Source organism: Petromyzon marinus, chromosome 1 (assembly GCF_048934315.1).
Source record: "Petromyzon marinus isolate PM22_M1 ecotype Great Lakes invasive population chromosome 1, UKy_Petmar_22M1.pri1.0, whole genome shotgun sequence".
In the NCBI taxonomy this organism is placed as follows: Eukaryota; Metazoa; Chordata; class Hyperoartia; order Petromyzontiformes; family Petromyzontidae; genus Petromyzon; species Petromyzon marinus.
The window spans coordinates 30,656,239-30,682,935 of record NC_133667.1 but is presented as its reverse complement, the minus strand read 5'-3'; the positions used below and the strand labels follow the sequence as shown (position 1 = coordinate 30,682,935).

Here is a 26,697-nt window from a genome sequence, read left to right as displayed (position 1 = left end):
TGGAACACACACACCGGGATGAAAACACTGGTGTATGTGACACAATCACGTGCAGAGCACTGGGGTAGATTCAGGTGAGGGGTGGCCAACCTGCAACAGACCAAGTTCTGCAAAGAGCCAAGTGTGTGTATATATGTGTATATTGACAGTTTTTTGGCACAGCACGGGAGACATTCACTAACCTTTGCTACCGCGTTAGTACGTTATGACCCTTCGATAGAGCCGCATGTGGTGGATAAAAGAACCGCGTGCGGCTCGGGAGACACCAGTTGGCCACCGGTGATGTAGGGGAACAGCACAGCAAGTAGGTTTTCTGACATGGGTTGCATGTGAGTTTTTTTTTTTCTCTGCAGCAAACGCTAGCTTTCTTACACAAGCCAAACGCATGCGAAAACAGGAAGCCAGTAGAGGACACCACGGTAGCAAATTTCGAATTTAACCGTGGCGGAACTTTGAGTGTCACCCCCTAGTTTCCTCCCAAGCGTCAAACACTCATCCGTGGAATTGGGCAATCATCTCGATGCATGACCCCTTCTGAAAGGAGCCTTGAGACTCACTGAGATTTTGCAGGGTAAATAAAGGTGCTGATGAATATATATAATTATATATATATAATTGGCTGCGGTGAGCCGTGGCGCAGTGGTCCATGCACTCCGCTATGAACTCAGTGACCCAAATCTGATTCGTGGTCACAGATAATATTCAGTCGTGAATCAAATGTGAACAGCCCCCGGGACCCCCCCCCCGACCAATCCACATCACTGATCACTGTGGTGAAGTCGGGGTGAACGACCGATACAGTTGATTGGTCAGATCCTCTTGAAAGTCTTGAAAGACTTAAAAAGACTCTCATGACAAAAGATGTAAATATACTAAAAACGAGTGCGCAGGTCATGATGTCGGCAGGGCAGTTGGTTTCAAAGGCCCTCCAACAGAAATGATTTTGCAGTTGTAATCGCCAATCATCCAACCCCACCGCAACAATCCATAACCCTTTGATAAGGGCCCCTTGACGCGCAAAACATCAAAGCTGCAACCAAACAACTTCCTTCTCCATCTTGACATCCTCCGGTGACGTTTTAAGCACAGTACTTGCAAATATATTTGCAAGCCATGCAAGCGGGCTCTTGATAGCGGTGCAATGCTGCGTCCATTCGTCTACCGATATCCATTGTCAAGGGTTACGATACGCAAAGCGTCAACTTGTGCATGCATGTGTCATATATTTAAAAAAAAACTATCACGAGGTTTTTTTTTCAATTGGTGTGAATTGCGAGCAGGCGATTTGCTCATGTTGCGTTTGGACACATGTCGCGAACATAACTGTAAATCGGAGGCAGAATAGAATGGGAAACAATACAAACGAGGGGACAAAACAAGACCAAAGAGAATCGATTCTTCTAACTAATCACAGCCATGAATTACAACGATGTATGTGCGTACGTTGAACTTATATTGCGCTGTACTAAGCTAACCGTGCCAATAGAAGTTGCGGGCGGAAGGACAACAAACTAAACACAAAAATCAGTTCCAAAGAAATGAGTTTTTCAATCTAGATTTCAAAGTGCACAGCTTCAGTGACATTCCAAATATTTGAAGGAAGAGTGTTCCAGACGGTCGCTGATGCGCACCTGAAAGCGCGCGATGCAGTGATCGCCTTTATCCGTTGGCTAGCCAAAAGCCGCTGTGAGGGTTACCAGAGTTCGCCGTGGGTGGGGGTGGTGAATAATAACGCCCCTGGTTTTGAATGCATCGTTGAAATTTTTAACGGGCCTGGACTGCGCTTGCGATGCGAAGAAAACTGGAACGAGTAGATAAACAGGGTCAAAGGGACAGAGGAACGTTGTCTCACGTAGGATGCTGTGGGAGAGGTTGAGGGACGAGTGCACGTTATGCCAATCTCTGACAAAGTTAAGGGCGGTGTCAGTCGAGAAGCTCCGGGAACCATCCCGAACGGTCTAGTAGGTTCGAGAAAGGGGGCGTCAACTAACCAGCGTAACGCAGGACGGAGATGGGCTGCGTGTTAAGAAGAGCCTGGGCGTAGCCACGCTACGAAGTGTATCGCCTTGTGTGCTCTTAATAAATAAGAAGCCTTCTACTAAGAAGTGTGTCAGAAGTCGCTCACTACACATACAAGACATGTGCATGCACTTGTGCTCCAAACAGCAGTGATATGCTCCTTTCGGATGGAAAACAACTGTCAGATTATTCACCAAGGCACAGCCAAGTAGGGAAAGGTTTACATTGTGACACCATTGCTTCGGTCCGGTGTCTGGGAAAGCTCCTGGGTCTGGACTGGCTCAGAGCAGTAACTGGGCAAGCAGCATCCTGCATGAGGTGCCAATCCAGAAATGAAAAGCTTAATTAATGGAAAATTGGCTTTGCTACCTAATTAGGTTGGCATACAGTGAGGGAAAAAAGTATTTGATCCCCTGCTGATTTTGTACGTTTGCCCACTGACAAAGAAATGATCAGTCTATAATTTTAATGGTAGGTTTATTTGAACAGTGAGAGACAGAATAACAACAAAAAAATCCAGAAAAATGCATGTCAAAAATGTTATGAATTGATTGGCATTTTAATGAGGGAAATACGTATTTGACCCCTCTGCAAAACATGACTTAGTACTTGGTGGCAAAACCCTTGTTGGCAATCACAGAGGTCAGACGTTTCTTGTAGTTGGCCACCAGGTTTGCACACATCTCTGGAGGGATTTCATCCCACTCCTCTTTGCAAATCTTTTCCAAGTCATTAAGGTTTCGAGATTGACGTTTGGCAACTCGAACCTTCAGCTCCCTCCACAGATTTTCTATGGGATTAAGGTCTAGAGACTGGCTAGGCCACTCCAGGACCTTAATGTGCTTCTTCTTGAGCCACTCCTTTGTTGCCTTGGCCGTTTGTTTTGGGTCATTGTCATGCTGGAATACCCATCCACGACCCATTTTCAATGCCCTGGCTGAGAGAAGGAGGTTCTCACCCAAGACTTGACGGTACATGGCCCCGTCCATCGTCCCTTTGATGCGGTGAAGTTGTCCTGTCCCCTAAGCAGAAAAACACCCCCAAAGCATAATGTTTCCACCTCCATGTTTGACGGTGGGGATGGTGTTCTTGGGGTCATAGGCAGCATTCCTCCTCCTCCAAACACGGCGAGTTGAGTTGATGCCAAAGAGCTCCATTTTGGTCTCATCTGACCACAACACTTTCACCCAGTTGTCCTCTGAATAATTCAGATGTTCATTGGCAAACTTCAGACGGGCATGTATATGCGCTTTCTTGAGCAGGGGGACCTTGCGGGCGCTGCAGGATTTCAGTCCTTCACGGCGTAGTGTGTTACCAATTGTTTTCTTGGTGACTATGGTCCCAGCTGCCTTGAGATCATTGACAAGATCCTCCCGTGTAGTTCTGGGCTGATTACTCATCGTTCTCATGATCATTGCAACTCCACGAGGTGAGATCTTGCATGGACCCCCAGGCCGAGGGAGATTGACAGTTCTTTTGTGTTTCTTCCATTTGCGAATAATCGCACCAACTGTTGTCACCTTCTCACCAAGCTGCTTGGCAATGATCTTGTAGCCCATTCCAGACTTGTGTAGGTCTACAATCTTGTCCCTGGAATCTTTGGAGAGCTCTTTGGTGTTGGCCATGGTGGAGAGTTTGGAATCTGATTGATTGCTTCGGTGGACAGGTGTCTTTTATACGGGTAACAAGCTGAGATTAGGAGCACTCCCTTTAAGAGTGTGCTCCTAATCTCAGCTCGTTACCTGTATAAAGATATCTGGGAGCCAGAAATCTTTCTGATTGAGAGGGGGTCAAATACGTATTTCCCTCATTAAAATGCAAATCAATTTATAACATTTTTGACATGCGTTTTTCTGGATTTTTTTGTTGTTATTCTGTCTCTCCCACTGTTCAAATAAACCTACCATTAAAATTCTAGACTGATCATTTCTTTGTCAGTGGGCAAACGTGCAAATCAGCAGGGGATCAAATACTTTTTTCCCTCACTGTAATTTCCTAATATCGGAAGGAAAGAGAGCGTTCCAGACGGCCACAGAAGCACACCTGAAAGCGCGCGATGTGGTGACCCTCTTTGTTCGATGGTAAAGCCAAACAAGCTGCTGCTGCGAGGATGAACGTGAGAGTTCGTGTGGTGATTTATGCTCCTTGACGAGATCAGCAAGTTGTTGTGGTTCATTGCCAGCGAGTACTTTGTGTGTAACGAGTGCAACCTTATCATCCACCGACGATTCAGCCGCTTCCGTAAGTGTCCGCAGATACGCAAAAAAAATCACCGACAAGGAAAATCACTGCCCCGTTTGGCCAAGTCAACACCGCAGGCGTTGTGTGTCGGTGGTGACGTTTTCACCTCCCCCCCGTCTCTTCTGTGCCAGGCTGCTGGTGGGTGCACCTTGGGAAGGAACCCCTTACCGGAAGATGGGCGATGTCTACAAGTGTCCTATCCCCGACACCTACCGCAGGGGCTGCGTGCCGCTGCACCTTAGCAGTGAGGGCCCACACACACGCACGAATATAAAACACGTATTCACCAAAACACAAACAAAGACAAACATGAAGATCATCCGTATAGCGTGCATAGACTGTTGGGGCAAGTGCTGTTAGCGAGCACCTATGAAGGTAGGCATGGCACACGAGGGGGTGGGTGGCCAACAGCACGCCCGGCCGCCTTTGTCTCCCTAGATACTCATTTGAGGCTTAGTCGACCTAGTGGAGACCGATGACCGGTTCAGATAATCGTCACTGGTGTTGGCCGTGAGCGGGAATCGAACTCTGGTCGCTGAGTTCGTAGTGCAGCGCGCTAACCGTTGCATTACCGCTCCTGAACACAAATATAACACGCATATTCACCAACACGCAGGCATGTATGCACACACATGTTAGCACTCAAAACACATGGGCATTCACACAAAGACAAAGTTCGCCCATATAGCCTTTAACTGGCTGTTCGGGAAAGTGCTGTAATCTCGAGCACCTATTAAGGACATCATGGTGCACAGGGGATAGGTGTGGGCAGCACCCTTTAATGATGCTGCCAAATCCTTGGGCAATATTGCAGAGTGGTTAAAGACCCCTTCTGCACTCTGCTGCACAGTGTGGGACGGTGGAATGCACCCCTGCATGTAATGCATCCAAATCTTCTGTACCACACAGTAATATGCAATTTTAAAGTATATATGGTCGGAATGCGACCATATTTCAAGACGCCTGCACGCAAATATTTATTTTGTATGGAGAGGTAGTCGGTTATAAGCAGAGGAAAAAAAGGAGGTTTTGATCCTTGACTTGAACGGGAGCAGGGAGCACAACAGCACGAATGACTGGGGGGGGGGGGGGGGGGGGGGGGGAATCCACACGATGAGGGCAGCAGAGGACATGTAGGCACGTGATGAGACATCGATTAAAATTAATTAAACAATTAATTAAACACTTATCTAATTAAACACTTCCCTTCAATTATGCAGGTGAAAACCACGTACGTACATACAATTGATGAACACAATATGCAAATGATGCACCAACATTATATTTAGGCTAACGGAGTGCATCAAGCTGTACAAAATGGGACAAAAACAAGAAGCGATGAATAGGAGATGGTAGAAAAAAGTTGAAAAAGAACCGACCGTTTAAATCGATTTGCGGCCTAGGATTGAGACGATTCGTTGAATCTCTGCGATGGGGGCGAATGGGGTGTGAACGATCGTGACCCTCGTTTGACGGCTTTACACATTTCGCGTTTGTTTATATTTCCTCTCCAGATTCCATCACCGTCTCCAACGCCACTGAACTGCAGGACAACATGACACTGGGAATGACGCTCGTGAATGACCCAATTGGCAACGGATTTCTGGTGAGAGACGGCAAAAACTGCAGCGTGTACAGGACGTGTACATTTTTGTTCAACGGTACAAAGAGGCGAAATGATGGGGGAAAGAAAAATAAATGTGTTGCCACCACTGTGAATGACACGGGATGGATCAAAGTTTTAAGCAGTGCTGCTTTGCAATGTTTCATTTAAACTGTGCGGCCTCTTTAAATTTCAATTGTGATTTTTATTTATTTATTGTAGTCAATTTGCAAGCAAGATACAGGGAAAGATGACTTCCATCTGTCAAAAAATGCAGCTTCCCGGGCTTCTTGACTCATCGGTTACGACACCACTTGTGTGACTGTTGGATTTTGGTATAAAGCAAAGAATTCTGCCAAACAAACCTCAAGTTTAAGATTATCCCTTTAAACTCAATCCCTTCGCGACAACACATTATTTTCCTCTCGTGTCTGCCTTGCGGTGATGCAATAAATCGGAAGCATAGATCAGTAGCACCAGGGTGAGTTACGGGATCGTGAGTCCGCCTGTGGGCCAGAGGTTATCTTGACCTTCATTTCTGACGGCGGTATTGAGTTGTGGATGTTGGATTGCACAGCATCCCTTAGCATCACACCGGATATCAAATTCCCCCTTCCTGTTTCACAGTGGACCACTTCGCCTGTCCTGAAGCTTATATAATCGCAGATGTCAGAGACCCCAAATATCAACAAATGGATGTATTGGCGGTACACCGGTGTAGCATAACACACCGGTCTTTGTAAAACAGTCTACAATACAAATTTCAATTAGCAAATCTGTTTATCAGTCTTAAATTGACCCTGTCACCACATTTGGCGCGATTTGAAAGTTTATTCAGTCTACTGAGCTAAAAAGGGTCAATATTGACCATTGATTTGGGTCCGTTGGTCACGAGGAACCGTCCGACTGAGTCCAGGGCACGAGGAGTGAAATCTTTGCCTTTGGAACACGGAGCAGTCAACCGCCACCAGGCTGGGTGCTAAACGGTAACAAACTGTGAAGCTTTTCGTTTTAAGGTACTCATAACATTCGTCTTATGACTGCTTTGACATCACGAGAACTTATTTTGTCACACTCCGCAAGATTTTATGATCGGGATTGTGAATAAAATGAATAATTCTTGCGAAAAATGTGTTTTTTTTTTAATACTGCCCACTGGTGTACCGCCAAGACGTTAAATGTGGTTCTTCATGTGTTGGTGCCAGGGCCACATTCCATCTCGGTGGGAATAGACTAATGGCTGGTAGGTTCGTTTCAATGTGTGCACTTGCTGTGCTCCATGGATTCCTTACACGCGCCCATAAAACAAGGCCACATCACTCCGTTATCCAGACCTCTCCACCAGTTACCAGTCCCGTTCTGGATGGACTTCATCGTGATCGCCCTCACAGTTTTCAAGCTCTTTTACAGACACTCCGCTGCCAACCCTTCTTCTCTCACCGCATTTTATGTTTTTCTTTCATGTGCTTCTCACTCCAGCAGAGCAACTTGTCTTCTATAAAAGCCTCCAGTCAACCTTCACTCTGTTGCACGTCACTCCTCTCCTGTCATCCCGACTATCTGAAATTCCCTCCTTGCTTGTGATCGATGATGCCAGCGCCACGCCCCAGTTCAAGTCCAGCCTTAAGACCTTCTCCAACTCTCCCAATGGGTTATTGTCCTTTTTTAGAAAGAATACGACGTTTATTCAGACATGGCTTTTTATAAATATACACCTCTTTTTTCTGGTGAAACATGTCCTGGTATTTGCCCAGCATCTTGAGACGCAGCTGCATACATTCAGACCATCAATAAATCTGTCCTGAGCTATGTTATAATTTGGAGGTGTACACCTAACTCCGGGACGATGGTCGCGAAATCTAAATCCAAACTCGGACTGTGAAACGAATCCTGGTCTCCCGCTGCCTTTCCTGGCACCGCCAGATGAATGCTACTGCCAACAACAGTAGCGCGGCACGCATTAGCCTTCATTCAATCTATTATTTGTCCCGAAGCAAACGGCGGCTTGCTTCCACAGCGGGAAAATGATAAATATCGCGTTTCGTAACGTGGTGGAGGCTCCGAAAAGCAGAAATGGGTTGTGCTCGTGGAGGATGAGAAGATACATTTCAGTGAGTGACGTAAAATGAAAACAGCGGTTTCGCCAAGAGCACGCTGATCGAGACAGGCATCTCGCTGAATGTTCCTCCTCCTGGGGTTGGGCCTGAGCACCGGTTCACCTCCATCTGCGGCGCTGACCCAGCAGGGCAGTGCCCGCAGTCTGGGGTCGAACTCTGCAACTGCAAAGGGCCCCACGGCTGACACTAGTTCTCTTCCGGCGCGATACTGTGAGCCGTATTAATAACTCTAGGGGTGTAAACAATGCAGAGATTCATCGATTAAGATCGATTATTTTGTATGTCGGTGTTGCGGTGATGCACTGGTTTGCGCATTGCGTAAAAAAAATTCGGTCACCTGAGTTCGATTTCCAGCCATGGCTAACATTACTTATGAGCAATATCTTATTGGGTTCTGGGCCAACTTCCTTTACTAACCCACACTGACTAGTGTGGTGAAATATGGGAAGAAAAAAACAACAACCCTATAACCGACACGGTGTGGGGAGCAGATTGACAAAGGACTGTGAATTATAATCTAACACTTGCCAAATAGTTCGGATAAGAATTGATCGCGTTTGATTTATATGCTACGTTCATCACGATAAAATAAAAATTCAAGCATCGTCAACTTTGAATTGCAAACCTAACAAAAATTATTCAAACAAATAAAGATACAGGTCATGCTGCATCACACGTGTCTAAACATGTCCGCTACATTTCCGTTGTATTTGGGGAGACGTGCCTTATCCGACAGGCTTTCAGTGGTGGCAAAATGTTAACTACTTTGCCTGGTATACAGGAGATCGTGGGTTATTTAAAGTTTTTACATTCTCCCCGTGGCCGCGTGGATTTTTCAATGCGTCCTCTGGTTTTTCCCTCCACATTTAGAAACATGGGTTTCTGAATGTATTTTGCTTCTATCAATTTCCACGTGATTATCCACTTCACTGGACTATCATTTGTGGCCAGTTCACTTCTGAAAAAGAACTATATAGCTCAGTGGGCTTCATCTGGTAAAATAACAAGAGATTAATTTTGATTTAAAGCTTTCGTGACTGCAGTGATTAATATTCTTGGTTCTTTCGGTAAAGTCACGTTGAAGGGAAACAATAAAATAATACAATATATAAAACAAAAAAAATTCTCACTTCTTTCAAATGTTCTTGCCGTTGGTTTTCACACATGATGATGACTATTTGTGTTGCAGTCGAAACGTCGTGAGAATTTTATTGTTTTATATATATTTTATTATTTTATTGTTTCCCTTCAACGTGACTTTACCGAAAGAACCAAGAATAAGAGATTAATTGTTTCTAGTTGAAATAGTTTTATTTTCCGGAAATCTGTCTGTTTCTTTGTTTGTCTGTCTTGCTGTCTCTGTGCTTCCTTCGTAAAACATTTTTTTTAAGGAAAATGCAACTAATGTATTCACGTGTGATACAAAAAAAACTGTTCCTGCACATACATACCTAGGCCGAGTGCCCTGGTTTGTCTGACTTGGCGGTGTTAAACAAAAAAAGACAAAAAAAAACATGCTTAGGCGCTTGGTTTTCACAATCCAGTGACTTTACTTCATTGACGTTGCACAAAAAAGGTATTTTAAGTGATCTCATGGCAATGTCACTCGGGTGACATAATGGCATGCATGGGCATCTTTGTTTCTCGTCAACATAGCTTCAAACTCATGCCAGATAGCCCGGGACACACGTGGCCTTTGTTTGCGTCTATGAGATTATACGTCGTCCAATTCTTTTTTACGGATTCGAGCACAATTAGATGAGTGTATTATTACGACTGGCAATTATGTGTGGATCAAACTTCATGGCGAATTACAATGGAAAAATAAACACGAGCTGAAAAGTAAAATAAAGCAATAAATTGGTACATGCCTGGATCGTCACTGAGAGACAGGGAGAGGAACACGTGGATTTATAGAACATACAGAAGTTGGCCAAATCAACATTGACAATACAGACCAGCAAGTGGGCTTGAGGCAGAACACATCGTTAGATGGGATGGTGACGGGTGATCGATACTCAGGATGAGAATCTTTATTTAGACTGGAGGAGGAATCTGATGAGCTATGAAGCTCTATTATCTTACGAATATCCATTACTCGATGTGATGAGTGGCAACCAAAGGAGAGAACATGCCCAAACGGGCGTCCATAGCGCGGAGATGGAACAAGGAGATTAGCTTGCGGTGCAGGCGCTCGATGGAATCGTTGTGCCGGGAGACTGCGGATGAGGGCGACGGCTCTGGGGAGGCCTTTATCCAGCAGCAGACGGACCACGGTTGATGATGTGTTCATTTGAATAGGCTAATCCGTAAAAGTTGTGGGTTTACTTTCCAACACACCGGTGTGCTGAAGTAGGAACTTAATTGCACGTTTTGTTTACGCGGCAAACCTTACTAATTGGCCGTGTCGGGTGGCGGCGGGTTTAACGACACATTTATATTTACTCGATCTAACCCCCCAAAAAACCTCCCTTATTATGGATAGTCAGTGGCGTTAGCTGTGAGAAAATTGTGGGACAACCATAGCCTCCTCCAGCGCACCAGACGGTGGTCACGTAGGAGCTTGGCCCAAAGCTACCGCGCCAGCTTTGGGCCAAGCATCTGGCTGGAATCTCTGCCATGTGCCGAACGCTCACAGCTCCGCACGTGCGCGGCGAGTCCTTTGATCGTACGCAAAAGGCATTTGCGCCCATGGTGCCCATTGTGCTTACCCTCGCCCCTGCCCAGTGGTTTGTGAACGTGGTGTTTCCCTTCGTAATTATGCAGCGCCACGCACATGAATCTCGTAGCGTTGTTATCCATTTAAAGTGTCGCATGTCAACAAATCTGCGGTTTTTAAGTTAAATGCTTTGTATTCACACTCACTCACTGCGTGTTACGCGTGATGCATTTGCATACTCTGAATTGTAGTCTGTGCTTGGTCAATAACGTAAATCAACCTTTTGGCAAGTAACAAAGTTTACATTCGTAACTGGTAGCAATTACTGGCAAATTGGATTTCACAACGAACTCCACTGGCAGCAAATTGCTCGATTCACCGATGATGGTGATCTTCTTTTTTTACTTTTCGATTTTTTTTACTTTTCGATTTTTTTTACTTTTCGATTTTTTTTACTGTTTGCACTTTAGAAGTCGAGGCTGACCCTGCTGTCCTGTGCGCGAAACAATTCAACCTCTTGGTCGCAATTTTTTTGGGGGCCAAAATAAAACAAAGCGAAACGAGGCCCTTTAACATCTGGCAACTAAATAAGCATCGCCATCACTACGTGTAGCAAATATAAGGCTTTAATCCCACCTGCGACATCATTAAAAATCACATCAGTCACTCGGTCATGATGGTCTATATTTTATATAACAAGAACCAGCGTAAAGTGCAGAACTTGCTTAAGAAGAAATTAAAGGGGAGAGATAAGAACAACATGTAACAATGGTATTCAACTCTTTCAGATCAGAGCTGGCATATCTCTCTTATAAAAAAAAAAACCCTCCCATTTATCGATGCCTTCCCATCACTACCCCCCCCCCCCCTTCCGCAACAACCTCTTACCCCTGCTCCCCTAGGCGTGTGGGCCATTGTGGGCCCAGCACTGCGGAAGCTCATATTTCACGGCCGGTGTCTGTACCAACGTGAGCGCCGACTTCCAAGTGACAAGCACGCTCACGCCCGCCGCACAGCGTGAGTCCGCACACACCAACGGTAACGGCGAGCACCGTTCGCCACAAAAAGTGACGGTGGTGTCACCACTGCGCTCGTGCCAGGCAAGGTGCACTTTGAGCATCCGTCAAAGTGACGGTGACTCACTGGCAGGAGGTCACGGAAGAGACCCGGTCTTCGAGGCAGACTGGTCCCTTCACCTGATGAAGGCCGCTTGTGTTGTGGCCGAAACGTCGTGATTTTTGTTGTTTTTTTTTACCTACGTGACTTTACCGAATAGAACCAAAGAGTAGAGACCCAGGTAGTATGGGTTAACTGACTGAGGTGACCCGCAGTTGCACCACCTGTGCTCCCCACTGAAGAGACCCAGGTAGTATGGGTTAACTGACTGAGGTGACCCGCAGTTACACCAGCTGTGCTCCCCACTGTGCCAACTTGCTGTGTTTTAGTCGCCCGGCGCTCTGCTCGTTATTGTGAATGTCCCCCAACCGTGCGTTGTTGTTGGGGGGTGATTGCCTCTAACTGCCCAGTCGTAGTCTACACACGCACACAAACACTCACAACACGTATCGTTCACCGCCATCGATAGTGGTGGCGGCGTCACCAGGAGACCTGTGCCAGGCTAGGTGCGCTCTGATGCTACGTGGAAAAGGGAAGGCTCACTGGACAGGAGGTCACGGGGCAGACTCACACGTTTATAAAAGTATGCATACTAGGCAACTGCTGATCCGTGCAATGCAATATTAATTACAACGAAATTTGTATTGATGCACCATCTAAATGCAGCTATATCAAGGTAAATGGGAAGGTATACATATATATTTATGAAGACACTGGATGAGAAGAGGAAAATCTTGATCTAGGAGGAGACCAGGGCCAAGAAGTCAACGACAAAGACAAATATCCCCCGAATAGCCTCAACAGACTGTTGGGGCAAGTGCTGTTAGTGAGCACCTATGAAGACTGGCACAGTACATGAAGGGGTGGGTGGCCAGCACCAGGCCCAAGCACATTTTTCTCCCCAGTGGCGATGTTTACACACCACAGCAGGTACTCATTTGAGGCTGAGTCGACCTAGGGGAGGCCCAGGACCAATTCAGATATTCGTCACTGGTGTTGGCCGTGAGCGAGAATCGACCTCGGGTCACCGGGTTCGAAGCGCAGCCCGCTAACCGCTACACTACAGCTTCCCATAAGTCAACTAACACGCTCATACATGTGCAAAGTGATCCCTCAAGTAGCCCTACAGACTCCTGGAGCCAGTGCTATTGGTTAACATCCATCACAGTTGGAATGGAACACCCAACGGAGGTGGTGTGGGCAGTGACCGATTGTCATGCATGGCACTGCCCATGCATGTCATTACAAGTGTAATGACAGGGTGCCACCTGTCGGCCTGAAGGGGTAATCGCGGTTATGGGCATGTTACATAATGTCTAATTATGAGGGGGGCGTATCTGGGGTAAAGGTGAAAGGCGGAGTCAGTCGGGAAGCTCTGGGAACCTGCTCGAAGGTTCTGGAAGGGGGCGTGGCCGGAGGCGGGGCTTGGCCGTGCCGGGATGTATATAAGGGGGGACCGAACCAGAGGTTCGGTGCTGTTGCAGGGTCCTGGGTCCTGGCTGCGTCGCCGCTCGCCGTCATCTCTCTTCGTCGTCCTGCCACGTGGCCGATCGTCTGCAGGGCTCTCGTCGTCGCTGCGCTAGTCAGACAGCTGTGCAGTTGGACGCCGGCGATGGGGTTGTGTAGAAGGGACTGCTATGTGTAGCTACGTAGAAACGTTACATCGATGTATAGCCCAGTGTTGTGTTTAAAGTGTGAGAATAAACGAGAAGCCTTCTACACGACGCGTCTCGGAAGTCGCTCACTACACAAGTGTTCAGTTTTGGGCATCAACTTAGCAGAGGACCTGGACTCAGCTCACAAACCAGATGCCACGAATGTGCATCACGCCCAAGAATTGAACTTGACCGACCTCAATCGCACACACACACACATATACCGACTGCAACACACACAAATAATTACGAACATTCCAAAGGACTTAATTATTTAGGCAACCAGTGCATGCTTTGACTCTGCAGGCAGCCAATGTACACACACCTCCGCGTAAGCAAGCCATTCGTTTGTTTGAATTATTTTGTACATACAGCGGCATGCTTATGTATTTATTCACGAGAGAGCTGCTTTGTGTTTCCGCGTTCATATGCTGGATGTCCTTTCGCTGCTCGGCAGGGTGTGTCCTATTCATGGCCATTATCGTCATCTTAAATGGTCTAATAGACCGCCAGGGCAAGGCTATATGATGCTTACAGGAAGGTGGCCGGGAGGATTAGTGGTCGTAGTATTGAGTGGGCACCGCCGAGATCCAGGATTCAAATCTGTGATTTAAACGTAATTAAAGCTTCCCTTAATCATACTGGATTCTCAAGTGAAGCGAAATGGTGGTTTAAGCCTGTTCATTAATAACTGCGTGATGAAATCCCATTAAATTACATTTCGTTTTTTACTGCATGTGGCATAAATTCCAGTTCTGAGATAAAAAATCGAGAATTTTAGTTTTGACTGCCATGTGATGAAATTTTCTATCGTAGGGCACATGGGAATTTGTAGGACCCCTAGCATGACTAATATGTTACTTGAACGGATCTCAGAAGTAGTCCTGTGATATCTCCTCCCATGACCCATTCTTTAAAATTGTGTGATTTAATTCTCTGTAAGAGTTACAAATGACATGACGCCGACAGCGTAAGTGAAATAAAATTGTGAAAAGCCAAACGTTCAAATAATGGAACTGATCAGTGTTGTCGCGTCCATGTGCTGGACGTTTGTTCTTTGTGTGACAGGCTGTGGCCTCTTCATGGACATCGTCATCGTCCTGGACGGTTCTAACAGCATCTACCCATGGCAGGAGGTCCAGAACTTTGTCATCAACATAGTCAAGAAGTTTCACATCGGGCCAGGCCAGTCGCGGGTGAGGGGATGATCTCGAAGGCCACATTGAAAACCTGAACGCCGTTATTCGTCAATTCTCTCCTACGCACTGATTCTCCACATTCGTGGCTCAAAACAAAGTTGCCTCCATTTGAGATGCTGAAGACAATTTCAGAAGAAAGAGAGAGAAAAAAAAATCCAGATTGTAAATCACAAATAAACGTTGTTGTCGTTTGGACAGTGCACCCTGCCGCAGGATTATGGAATATAGATCACTGGCTTAGCGCTGCTAAAGCAAATGAGTACTGCTGCGTGTTATTTGAACAAGGATACGCAGCTATGGTTAACGTCGGTGTCAAGTGATATCTGAACAGGTCCTGGGCCCTCCATTCACGAACCTGCACCAACCAGGGTGGTGATATACAGTCACACAACCTACATCATCAACGGTGGCTTTCATCTAGCAGTTGATTGACAGTGGGCTGTAGATTATTTTTACGATTATGTATGCACTGTAGTCTGCTCAAGCAAGCGAGGGGTTATACGTAGGGAAGGGCAACTGCAGTGCCGAAATGACGGCCAAAAAATGTATCCTGCGATTAAATTCTGCATGCAAAAAATGAGGTCGAAGCGGCATCGAAAGCAGATGCAGCGGTCTCGTGGGACCTGCCTCTGGCATCGCGACCACCACTCGTACACGTGAGCGTGCGTGCATGGAGCCAGCGTGCGGTGCCAGGGCTGGTTAAAGCTCACAATCCCACCCCCTTAGCCAACCGTGACCCCATGACCTTACTGGCGAGACCCTGTGAGGGTCACGGGCAGCACGGTTGTAGCAGTGACTGTCCCCGAATCCAAGTTGCTGCCGGTAGCGCAGCTCAGGCGGATGGTGAGGGTTTGCGCTGTAACGCCAGATGTGGGCCAAGTTACGCCAGACCGCGAGTAACTGATTCTGAGTGTTTTTTTGCCAACGATTCCTAGAGCGCTGCGATTGGCTTTAAGAGTCTGCAAGCTATCGCATGTTAATTGATTGGTGGCAGTGCTGCAGTTCTCTGTGAATGAGTCATACGGTGAAAGGCGTCAGTGGCCTGAACAGAACTTTTTTCAGTGCTACGTAGCCAAAGCCTATTTCTCTAAAAGACAATGGTCAGACATCCGAGAGCAAGGCCGTGTTTGTTTTTTTTTAAATCTTTTTTGCAATTAAGCATCAGAGAATGCATCGATTCAATTCGACGTTGACAATCGTGTGTGAGAATACATTTTTTTAATGGTGCTAAATTTACTAAAATGTAGTGAATTGAATCGCATTGCCTGATTGTTCACCCGCAGTGGCCATATAGGGTTATTAAAGCAGCTGTTCTATGTATGCCTGTTGAACTTCCACACTTAGCCAACCGTGCTGATCAGAGATGTGGTGGGGGGGCTAGACGGATTGTTGCATTGCAAGACAGAGTAATGGCAATGGCTAGGGGAGGCCTTCCTCCAGCAGTGGAGAGATAATGGCTCATGATGCAGAGGCAAAAACAGTTTTACTTAAGTGGATGGAGAAGTAAGGGGCCAGGAGACACGCGAGGCCCTGTAGACTGGAAACCAAAATGTCAAAGTAAAGGTGTGGTTAGGGGAATCCATGGCGGGGCAAATTCATCGCGAACAGCTGATGTGTGAATCATCGGTGTGCATTTTTGTCTTTCCCAGCAGTTAGGTTTTGCTTGACCCCTTGAGAGCAACAGTGAGCAGTAAAGTACAACACCTTTACAGTGAACCGCAGAGAATGCTTGCGGTGTTGTGAGGCGTGGCATAATGGACAGGCTGAAGATTTACCAATACTTGTTAAACAAAGATGAACAAAAAATACAGACAGAATATTTATCAGTAAAACCTGTTCGGAAAGTACAACGCTGATATTAGGTTAGTGTGGATAAAAGGCTTAAAAAACTACTGGCCTGTATAAATAAAATAAAAAATCTGAACAATTTCGGCTGAATGTCAACTGGCCAGGTTACTGACCGACAAAATATTTTCACAGCAGGCACACCACATCCACTATACCTCTTGCTGTGGCTGGGGACACTTAGTCACGCATCTACTCCAGCCTGCCAGTATCACAGAAAATATTCAGTGAGAAATACAATTTTTGCCGGTAGCTCATCACCCCCATCACCTCATCAGCCTCCTCGTCTAGTGATAACAGATGCCATTATATTGATAATTTGAAATATGCACAATTTCAGGAGGATGTGAAATCTGTGGGAAATGTAGTGCACATCTTCAGGCCGAAGCCTTTCCTTCTGCAGGGCGAACGTTCAAATGACAACAATGCATTGTTCACGAACACCGTTTCTCTTCACTTTTCTGGAAAATTAGATGTTTAAAAAAAATTCTGGAAAAGGTTACGCAACAGGAAACGAGAAAACTAAATTTTGGCAGCGAGTATCCACTTCCTTTCCTGCTTCACTCTCTTTCTCAAACAAAAAAAAGTCTTTCTTTCGTTTAATTTTGAGATGCTTTATATGTTTGGGGGTCAAAGGTAGAACCGGAGGAAAGCTTTCCGCAGGGTCAAAGGTTATCCTGTGCTTGTCGTCAAAGAATTATGAAAATGTTGCATCGACCTCCCTACCCTCCCCCGCCCTTCACGATGGGCCACATCTGGTTTGCGTTTGGCTCAGCTGAACGAAGGCTGCGGCTCTTAAAATCCGAGGGCGTGGAAATGAGCTCGCTGGTCTCCCGTCGCTCCTCGCGTGCTTGGCGAACGGTTACGTCTAAAGGTCATGTTTACATCGGCAGGGCAGCCTGACCATCTGCGAATAGCGGCACCTTCGAGTTGATCTTCACTGCCACCGGGAGCGCGTGCCTTAACGGCGATCTTTAAAAAAAACAACGCAGTGCGACTTGTACACCCCTGAGCGTGTTGAAGTACAAAGAGAAGTTTGAAAAAGAGGCACAGAAAGATTAATTTGATTCCTTCAATTTGTATGTGAGTTTTATGGTCAAGTGAGCATCATGGTCAATGCCATTGATGATAACTTCGCCGTCACCTCCATCCTTCTGCTAGATCCTGTCGCTGTCCTCTATTACAAGCTCCTACCATCTGCCTTTATGTCTTCCCCTTGATCATCATCCAGTGGGTGCTACGCCTAATGCCTCTTCCACGAACCTGCATTTCTCCATTCTCAATATGTGCCAACCCATTGCAACCTCCTTATCCTGACTGCATCTACAATGCTTTCTTTCAACCTTCAATGGCAAACTTTGTTTCAGAAATCCCTGGCATCCTCCACATACACGTGCATCCACAGTCAAATGTCAGTCTCTATACATGACCTGGAAATGGACCCTTACCCAAAAACATTGGCTTGTGAAAACATCATTTAGATATTTAACGCAGCGCTTCTTAATGGCTTTAGTGGTAAAGTATTTTCCGCCCATCTTTTCGACGACCATAACCAGAGACCACCGACACTGCCCACACAATTACCATGGTCACCATCACCATCGTGGCTACCACCATCATCACTTTCATATTCCAACTTTAACCGCAGTGGTCGCTACTATCACCACTGTCGAAATGACTGTGACCATCATAACATTGCAGCCACCATCATCGCCACCACCACCACCACCACCAACTTCCCTGTTATCACCGTCGTGACTATCACGATCACCACCATCATCACTGTGGTATCCCAACAGTATCATTACCATCACCGTCGTTACTGGCACCAAATCGTAACGGCAATCAACATTTTCGGCCACCATCAACGCCACCTGCATCGGGACATCGTCAACATCACGGACTTCACAGCCATCCACATCTATCGCCATCACTCCCTGGTGCTGTTGAGCCTGAGATGTTTGATGTCAGGACTGAAGTTAGGGCGGGGGGGGGGGGAACGTTGGGCTCACAGGAAATCTCAACCTCACCAAGGATGGAAAACTGCTTAAAATGTCAACAGTCATTCTGACCATGAACAATTCTTCTGCAAACTGAGTGCACGCAAGGGCACTTGTGAATTATGATATTAATAATATTGATAATCACGATATGGTCATTGTGCATTTGAAATATCAAAGTAGCAAGCGATGGAGGCAGTTGGTGAGGGAGGGCGAAGAGGAGAGCGGAAACATAAGGGAAACAATTTGTTTTGTTCGTAAATGCTAAGTCCAGTGGGTTTTTTTTTGTTAACAGAGATTAGGTTTCGCCCTCCTCCATGCCGCTGCTGCATTCGTGATGTGCATCGCAGACTGCCGAGTGAGTAGGCCATGGAAAGGAAACTGGTGCACTGGTGTAGCATGGAGCCTTTGCCAAGACACCCACCAACAGCACACTGAGTCACCATTGTGAACACTTCCACTCCCGCACATAACAGAGCGCGCCACATTGCTGTGTTTATACGATCAACTACTATTATTATTATGTTATTCCATCCTTTGTCACTGCTGGATTAAGGTGTCGCCATGCCACGTTAATCACAGGGGTTACGTGGCCATACTTCACTGTGCTGGTCAGTACGGGTGGGTGAAGCAATGGGGGTGGGTCAACCCGCTTCGGGTTCGAAAATCACTCGCCATGCAAGTTAGCTGTGTCTGGTGATTGAACTCAGGTTTCCGGGTTCGTAGCACAGTGCGCCAACCACTGCACCACCACTCCTCCCCAACTCCATACCAGTGTCTTTATGTATCCAGGCAAAAAAAAATAAACTATAGGTCCGTCTCAAAATTCACTTTCAGGAGAGACCAGCTCAGGATGATCATTATTTTCCCTTGCTCAATCAAGTAAATTTTCTCCCATTTCCTTCAAACGTAAGCACGGCATCCAGAGAAAACTCACGCCAAGGGCTGCGTGTGTGCGTGGCGGGGTGCAGGTGGGCCTGGTGCAGTACGGGGAGTCGGCCGTGCACGAGTTCACTCTCAGCGACTATGAGACCACGGAGCAGGTGGTACAAGCCGCCAAGTACATCGAGCAGCGCGGGGGCCGAGAAACACGCACTGCCTACGCGGTCAACCACGCCAGGCAGGCCATACCGCGCCACGCATTGCCACGCCATGCTACGCAGCACAAAGTCACACCGTGCCACACCATGCCAACTGCCGCGCCATGCCACTCGGTGCCACACGAAGTCGCCGCCACATCATGTCACGCCACACCACGCCACACCATAGCATACAATGCCATGCCTCACAATGCCATGCCACGCAAACGTCGTGCCACGCTGCACTATGCCACGTGATGTGCAGTGTCACACCACATCACGCCACACGATGCTATGGCATGCTGAGTCACAGAGCCAAAGCACATTTTCTTTTTTTTCCACATGGGATTTGAAAAATGGACCAAGTTTACAACTGTGTGTTGAGTTTGGAAAGCAATTCATTGGCATTTGGGGATCGCCAGATGTATTTCATTTGCACCTCGTGAAAAAGTGTGCAATGATTAGTGATGCGAGTGATGGATTGCACTTTACCATAGTTGCAATTATTCGATTCCTTAAATCCCCAAATGAGCCATGCCACGTATGCAAGCAACAATTCACTTCACTCACCCCTATTGCAGCATGATCTGATGATTGTTACGATTAGGGGTGAACTATTCAAATATTCGTATTCGTCTCGTTCATACTGTTTGACTCACTTGTGCAGTCTTCTTGATTCTATCTCATTTGACCAGCCTAGTTTGCTCCGTTAATATTCAAGTAAACGTTGCGTATTATTAAAGTAACTTGTTACATTATGTCAAAGCACACACGCCAAGCTATGCTGTGCCTTGCCACATTGAGCAATGCCATGCGATTGAGCCATCAGGACGACCGCACAGGACCACGCCCCGTCCTATCATTTCACCTGCAACTCAATCACACTGAATGCATCTGATATTATCAGATGTCGAAAGCCAAGCATGGCTGAGCGTGATTAGGACGAGGATAGGTGACCACCAGGACTTGCCAGGTGTTGTAGGCGTGGGCCTGCGAGGGGGTTCAGGATGTGGAAAATATTTATAGCCGCCCTTTCGTACGCACCGCGGTGGGTTCCCTTCCACATGAAGCAGAACACTCATTGATGCTGCTGGCCAAACATCCAATTGCGGGATCCTCCTGACAAAGAGTTTAGAGACTCAGCTAGGCTTTTAGTGGATGAATAATAATAATAATTGGCATCTTTGCCACAGCGGGCTGTGCCTCGGTTTCCCCACGTTAGCTTTGCCACGCAGTGCCACGTTGCACGCAGCCGCCCCCCCCCACATCCGGTACTTCCTTACACAGGGCTTATAGTTATTTTGGCACAACTTGCAAATGCAAAAGCTTCTCCAAAAAACCTACGTGATTAATTATAGTTCATGCAACTCCGTACAGTAGATTAGCAGATAATTACATTTGTTTTAGATTTTTTTTAAACGGGCTCCTAATACGCTCCTTAAGCATGTTAGCAAGTGCTGAAACATCTAGGTGGCGTGCGTCTTTTGTTTAAATATATATAATGGAAGGTGCAAATGTGACAATTGAAGTTCGATATAGCCCGGGAAAAATTCCCGCTGAGATGAACACGTCATCCCACAAGGGCATTAAGCAGGCTCGCTGTGCTGCTTTTGCGGGTATGGTCAGGCATGAATTCCGAGCCGGTCTGCCTACCAGCGACCCATAAAATATTTTGTTGAGGAATTAAGCTGTGTATAATTATCTCAAAAGAGCGGTCTTGGCGGCACGTTTCGTCTGCCGTTGGATGTCACATTCACCCAGCTGTGATGCTTGCAATGCCAATGGGCATCAGCAGTGCCTTACCCATTTGGCATACCACCAGTGGGCACACAACGCTGACCAACATTTTCAAAGCGACAGGGAGTTATGGAACGCGTGAAACAGCCATCCTTTGGCACTTGATGAAACAGGGGGTTTTTAACCTATGTGAAACGAAGGCTGAATATTTTAAACCGGGCCATAGACCATTCTATGGTCTAAGTAATGAAATCCACACGTTGGAAATCTACAAAAACCCATTTTTTTGCAAAGCTATCACGCGAAGCTTTGTTATTCATTGAAGAATGCTTTGGAATGTATTCACTTTTTTAAACGTTGGTTATTTATTGTGTGCAGCATTCTGAAGAGCTCTTGGAACACAGGACAGGAAGCCTGCAGAGTGGAACAGTAGCCGCCTTTAGCTCCATCCCAGCTCCAGCCGTGGGCCAGATGCAATGAAGCTCCATCGGAGTCTGTAAAAAAACTTTTGCTCAACTGCTGAAAACCGCAGCGCGTGTTACAAAGCGGATTTCGAGGGGCTTCTTCTTCTTCTTTTTAAACTACGACTGTCGCTGGTAAATCTAAATAAAGCATGCTGCGATGAAAAACCGTGGCAGACATTCCAGACGGGTTTCTGAAGTAAAAAAAAAATCCCCTGGGTTAATTACAGCGCCACGAAACTCGGCATGGTGAAATTGGCGAGCTTTAGTTGCACTGGAAACCTGCCCCCCCCCACCCCCGCCCAAAACCTCGCTGACATAAAATTTACAGCCAAAGCTGCCAATGGCAGCAGGGCCCTGCGTTGCGTCATTTAATCCACGGGAAATGAATAATGCCAATGGGCGACTGCAACTTTTAGGTCACTGCGTTGGCATAATCGATATTGAGCAGAACGAGGTAGTGACTTTGAGTCATACAGGGTCTTATTCTAGAGAGTTGAAATGACACAAAACAAACTCAAGTATTGGTGGCTCTGTACAACTCATCGGTGTTCATCGGATGTCGCTTCGACTTTGCCAGTGACTGAGGGTCAATGACATTGTAAAATTACCCACTCAAAAATTTGCAATACAGTTTGGGTTTCTAAAGCATCTAACAGAAGCATATGTCAATATGTTGTAAAACCGAATAGCATTAGAGGTGGCGGTGTGAGAGTGGGTGTAGTGGGAAGGGATTGTAGGTCTGATTAACAACTTGACTTACCGGCCAAAACATCACCTTGATGATTCACCACATCGTTGGCAATGAAGAGAGTGGCATGCTCTGGGGAAAAGAAATGTGCAAAGGGAACATTGGTAAGCTGAGGGAATAAAGTTTTTTTTGTGAGGAGCTTATTTGATGAAAAATGTTCACTGCAGCAACCAGAGGAATTGCAAAAACTGCCGTGGCGAGGCATTGCTGCTGCTCCCACTGTCTAGAATTCCATTCTTCTGGTCGTCTGCACCGCTGAGACTCCTTTGCCGTTCAAGTGCAGGTTCACAAATGGCAAGAATTTTACAGAATTCAATCCTGAGTTTAATCTTAACCCCCCCCCCAACCGTTGAATGGGGGTGACGGGGGAGTTGGTTAAATGGGGGTGGGGGGAGGTTGGTTAATAGGGGTACTGCAAAAATTAAAATTTAACCTAAGACCAGACTGGATTAACTGATGCCAAAATTCGCATGGCTTATGTAACATCCATGAGCTATTTTTACCATTTTAAAGAGGCCAGGTTGACACAATCCTAAGTGTCTCATACGGGGGTTTGGTCAGAACCCGTTGCGATTTACACACGGTCGAGACAAATGGAATGTCTTTAAACTAAAAATAAACAAATTAGATATCTGTGCAAAAACTGTCTGAACGCATCTTGACGTGGTTATATGCTACTGTACAGATATTTTCAGTTAACTATCGTTGAGAAGCAACCATCTGTGTTTGTTGATTTTTATTTAGTTAGGCCAGAACATCTGTCCTTTTCTTTTCCCTCAAAATCCAAGCTGAAGAATGTCCTTCAGGAATTCCTACAGTGCTAAAGTAGGACGCTGGTAAGGACGGTGGCGTACGGAAACCGACGAGCTCCATTTCCGCTCATGGTCAACGTCAGTGACGATTATCTGAAGCGGTCCCTGTGCAAACATCGCCACTAGGGGAGACAAATGCGGCCGGGCGTGATGCTGGCCACCCGCCCCCTCGCGTGCCGTGCCGGCCTTCATGTGGCTTGTTAACAGCACTTGCCCCTGCGGTGTGTCAAGGCTATACGGGGGATCTTTGTACAGAACCCCAGGTACTCTTGCAACTTGGCACAAGCTCAGGGAATGTCAATACTGTACATGTTAATGGCTCGTATTCCCAGGACACCTCACATCAGAACATGCATTTCTGAACACATAATAAAATACATTTGAACTGAAAAGTCACTTTGTCTTAGGCGCATTGAATCCTCAAATTTGGCAGCAACATTTGGCCAGACCGCTATGACCTCGGAAACGTAGGGGTACAGTTTATGAGGATAGGTGGGCATATGAGCAGGCGAATAAATAGGTAAGCAGGTAGGTGAGTTGGTAGGTGGGTAGGCAGCCAGACAGGCAGGCAAGTCGATAGGTAGTAAGATATGAGGATATGTATAGCCCTTTGTCAATCCACTGCTGGGTGAAGGTTTCCACATGCCGTGTCGGTCATGTGGCTTATTTTACCATGCTATGCCACATTGGTCAACGCGGGTTCGTGAAGGCGGGGAGTAGAGACATATGAACATAGCACAGTATGCTCATGTATTTGCTAGTCTGCCCTTTGCCAAAGCCTACAGGTAGTGAGGTGGGTGGTTTTTTTTAAATTAAAGCCAAGATAAAGCGCCAGTAAAACGTGAGAAAGCAATTTAAGGGAAAAAAAAAATGCACGTGCAAAGAAAGATCGTTACAACACGAGTAAGACCGCGAAGCTCACGACGGAATGAAGTGCAAAACGAGCGGACGCTTTCCCACGTTAAAAAACTAAAGCAGCGTAAAAAAAAAACACCCCACCGATGGCTTGAGACGATGCACGTGCTGGATATAGGTCGCCGTGTGCAGACACACGGAGAAGGAAACGGGAGAGAGGGTTGGAGTTGGGGGTGGTGTGTGTAGGTGTCTGCAAGAGAGAGAGAGAGAACGGCGTGGGGGGAAGGACAGAAAGGGAAAAACATATTTAAAGGCCCGTCTCCATGTGCGAGCCACGCTCGAAGGCTGTCATGCACAGAGCACATGCACGCACACAAATATTATGGTCATTATTGGCTGCAGGCATGCGAATACGATTACTTAACCGCCAAAGCATGAGCTTCGGGCCCGGGGAAAAGACACGCACGAGTGAGGGTCCATGCAAACTCTGGAGTGAGGCAGGAGAGCGGTGGGCGAGGGAAGTAGGGACACAACAGTGAGTGGAGGAGATTGCGGTGGTGGCGGTGAAAGTGATGGTGGGAGGGCCTCTTTTGGCCAATTTTCTGTACCGATTTTAAGTTATCTGGTGAATTGGCGCAGAGGGGCCCTCCACATGCGAATGGAACTTGGCCGAAGAGCACACGAACTCTCCTGGTACTGTTACAGAATAAATACATCGGAGGGTGATCGTTTTTTGGAGCATACGGAGAGGCTGCAGCTGTCTGCAAAATTTTAAATAAAACCCGACGTATACAAAAGGAGGTTTTTGGCGGGTAGGCGGAAATGTGGGGAAATAAAACAAACCCCCCCCCCCACCCCCCTAGGCGAACTGCATTCTCGGCGGCTCTGTGTTAACGAGGGCAACGCTCTTAGTGCGATGGGGCTTCTCGCGCGGACGTCGCTCTCCGAAGATGCCCCTAAGAACAACCATTGGGGGGATATGGGCGACAAATATACTGCCCATAAATGGACAAGGCTGTCGCTTCATTTATAGATAATGTTTCAGTCCATCGGACAATGGACAGTTCGTATGAATATAATTCAGCAGCGTGTTTAAAAAAATAATCTTGGATTGGTTTTTGATCTTCTGAGTTTGATCAGCAGAATCAGAAGTGGTCCAGAGTTCACACAATTTTATAATTACAGATTTTTTTTCCTCTTCTAAATTGCCAATAAGCTGATGGGTTCACATATGTATTTTACTCTTACATGTTTTTTTATAGGGTATATTTGTTATCCTGATCGATGTCAGAGAATGTTTAGTTGGCGAACACAATCTTTGAATGTTATTTTACTGCTCTGAGTAACACTAAATATGTTTTATTCCACTCTATGTTAGATTCCAAGTCGTTTGTTTGAAATACAGCATATATATTCTGTACACATGCAATGCGTCAGTATGTACGCTATAATGTACACACAAACTGGGTTTGATAAATTCATAGCCACGAGCACTGTATCGCAGTAAAACACAAGAAACGTCCATAATAAAGGTTTTTGGGTTAGATCGCGTTTATTTATAAATGTGTCGTAACCCTCCACCACCCGACACGGCCAATCAGCAAAAAAAGGTGTCACGTTGACAAAAGACAAATAATTCACTACTTTAGCCCACCGGTGTGTTGAAGAGTGAATCCACATTTACAGTTTGAGTACGACGTTTCGCTGGTAAATACATTCAGCATCATCGGGCAATTCGCCATTCTGGCCATTCTGGCGAATTGCCCGATGATGCTGGATGTATTTACCAGCGAAACGTCGTACTCAAACTGTAAATGTTGTGGATTCACTCTTCAACACACCGGTGGGCTAAAGTAGTGAATTATTTGTCTTTTGTCAACGTGACACCTTTTTTTGCTGATTGGCCGTGTCGGGTGGTGGAGGGTTACGACACATTTATAAATAAACAAGAAACGTGTTTCTCGCCGGCCCTTTTTCGCGAAAGAAGCATAAACTCGTGGATGTTTTGGCTCGCTGACTTTACTTGCCATCGAACACGTAGACGCCAGACTCTGCTGCCTGAAAACTACCCGTTAATACAAGCCATTTTGTTTTTGTTGGCTTTTAGACAGAGCCAATAACACACGCAATGATTAAGCCACGTGACAAGAGATGTTTAGGGATGTTTTTTTCTCTCTCCGCGCCAGGGACTTGTTGACCTTGCCCCGCACCTCCGATTAGCACGGTTGGCTACGTACGGTGCGAAAGAAGTTCAACATACAGTACATAATCGTCTGCAGTGGGTGATTCAGATGTAGGAGACTAGAAGAGGCTGAGGGTGGAGGTTTGTGGGGCCAAAGTGAACGGCGATTCGGTACGCTTGTTTTTTCCACGGCTGAAGACTGCACCGGCTCAGAATTCACACCGAAGTTCACGCTCTCCCACGGCAACCAGGCCGAGCTCCAGCCAGCCCCATGGAGTTACGGACGCAGGCCCATGTAATTCATTTGTGCAGGGAATCCTTGCCGAGTCTCGCTAATCCTTTCCAAGACGGTCCAGCGTTGGGATG

General features: G+C 46.5%; 1 protein-coding gene across 1 annotated transcript in view; it reads left to right on the top strand.

Moving 5' to 3' along the window:
- The window catches only part of ITGA11 (integrin subunit alpha 11), a 102,454-nt gene that overhangs the window by 26,301 nt on the left and 49,456 nt on the right, over positions 1-26,697 (top strand). Inside the window, exons 3-7 of the mRNA XM_032948720.2 lie at positions 4,392-4,504; positions 5,775-5,866; positions 11,542-11,656; positions 14,479-14,606; positions 19,426-19,574. Of these exons, the coding sequence (XP_032804611.2) occupies positions 4,392-4,504; positions 5,775-5,866; positions 11,542-11,656; positions 14,479-14,606; positions 19,426-19,574 (597 nt within the window). The remainder of the gene's footprint in view (positions 1-4,391; positions 4,505-5,774; positions 5,867-11,541; positions 11,657-14,478; positions 14,607-19,425; positions 19,575-26,697) is intronic.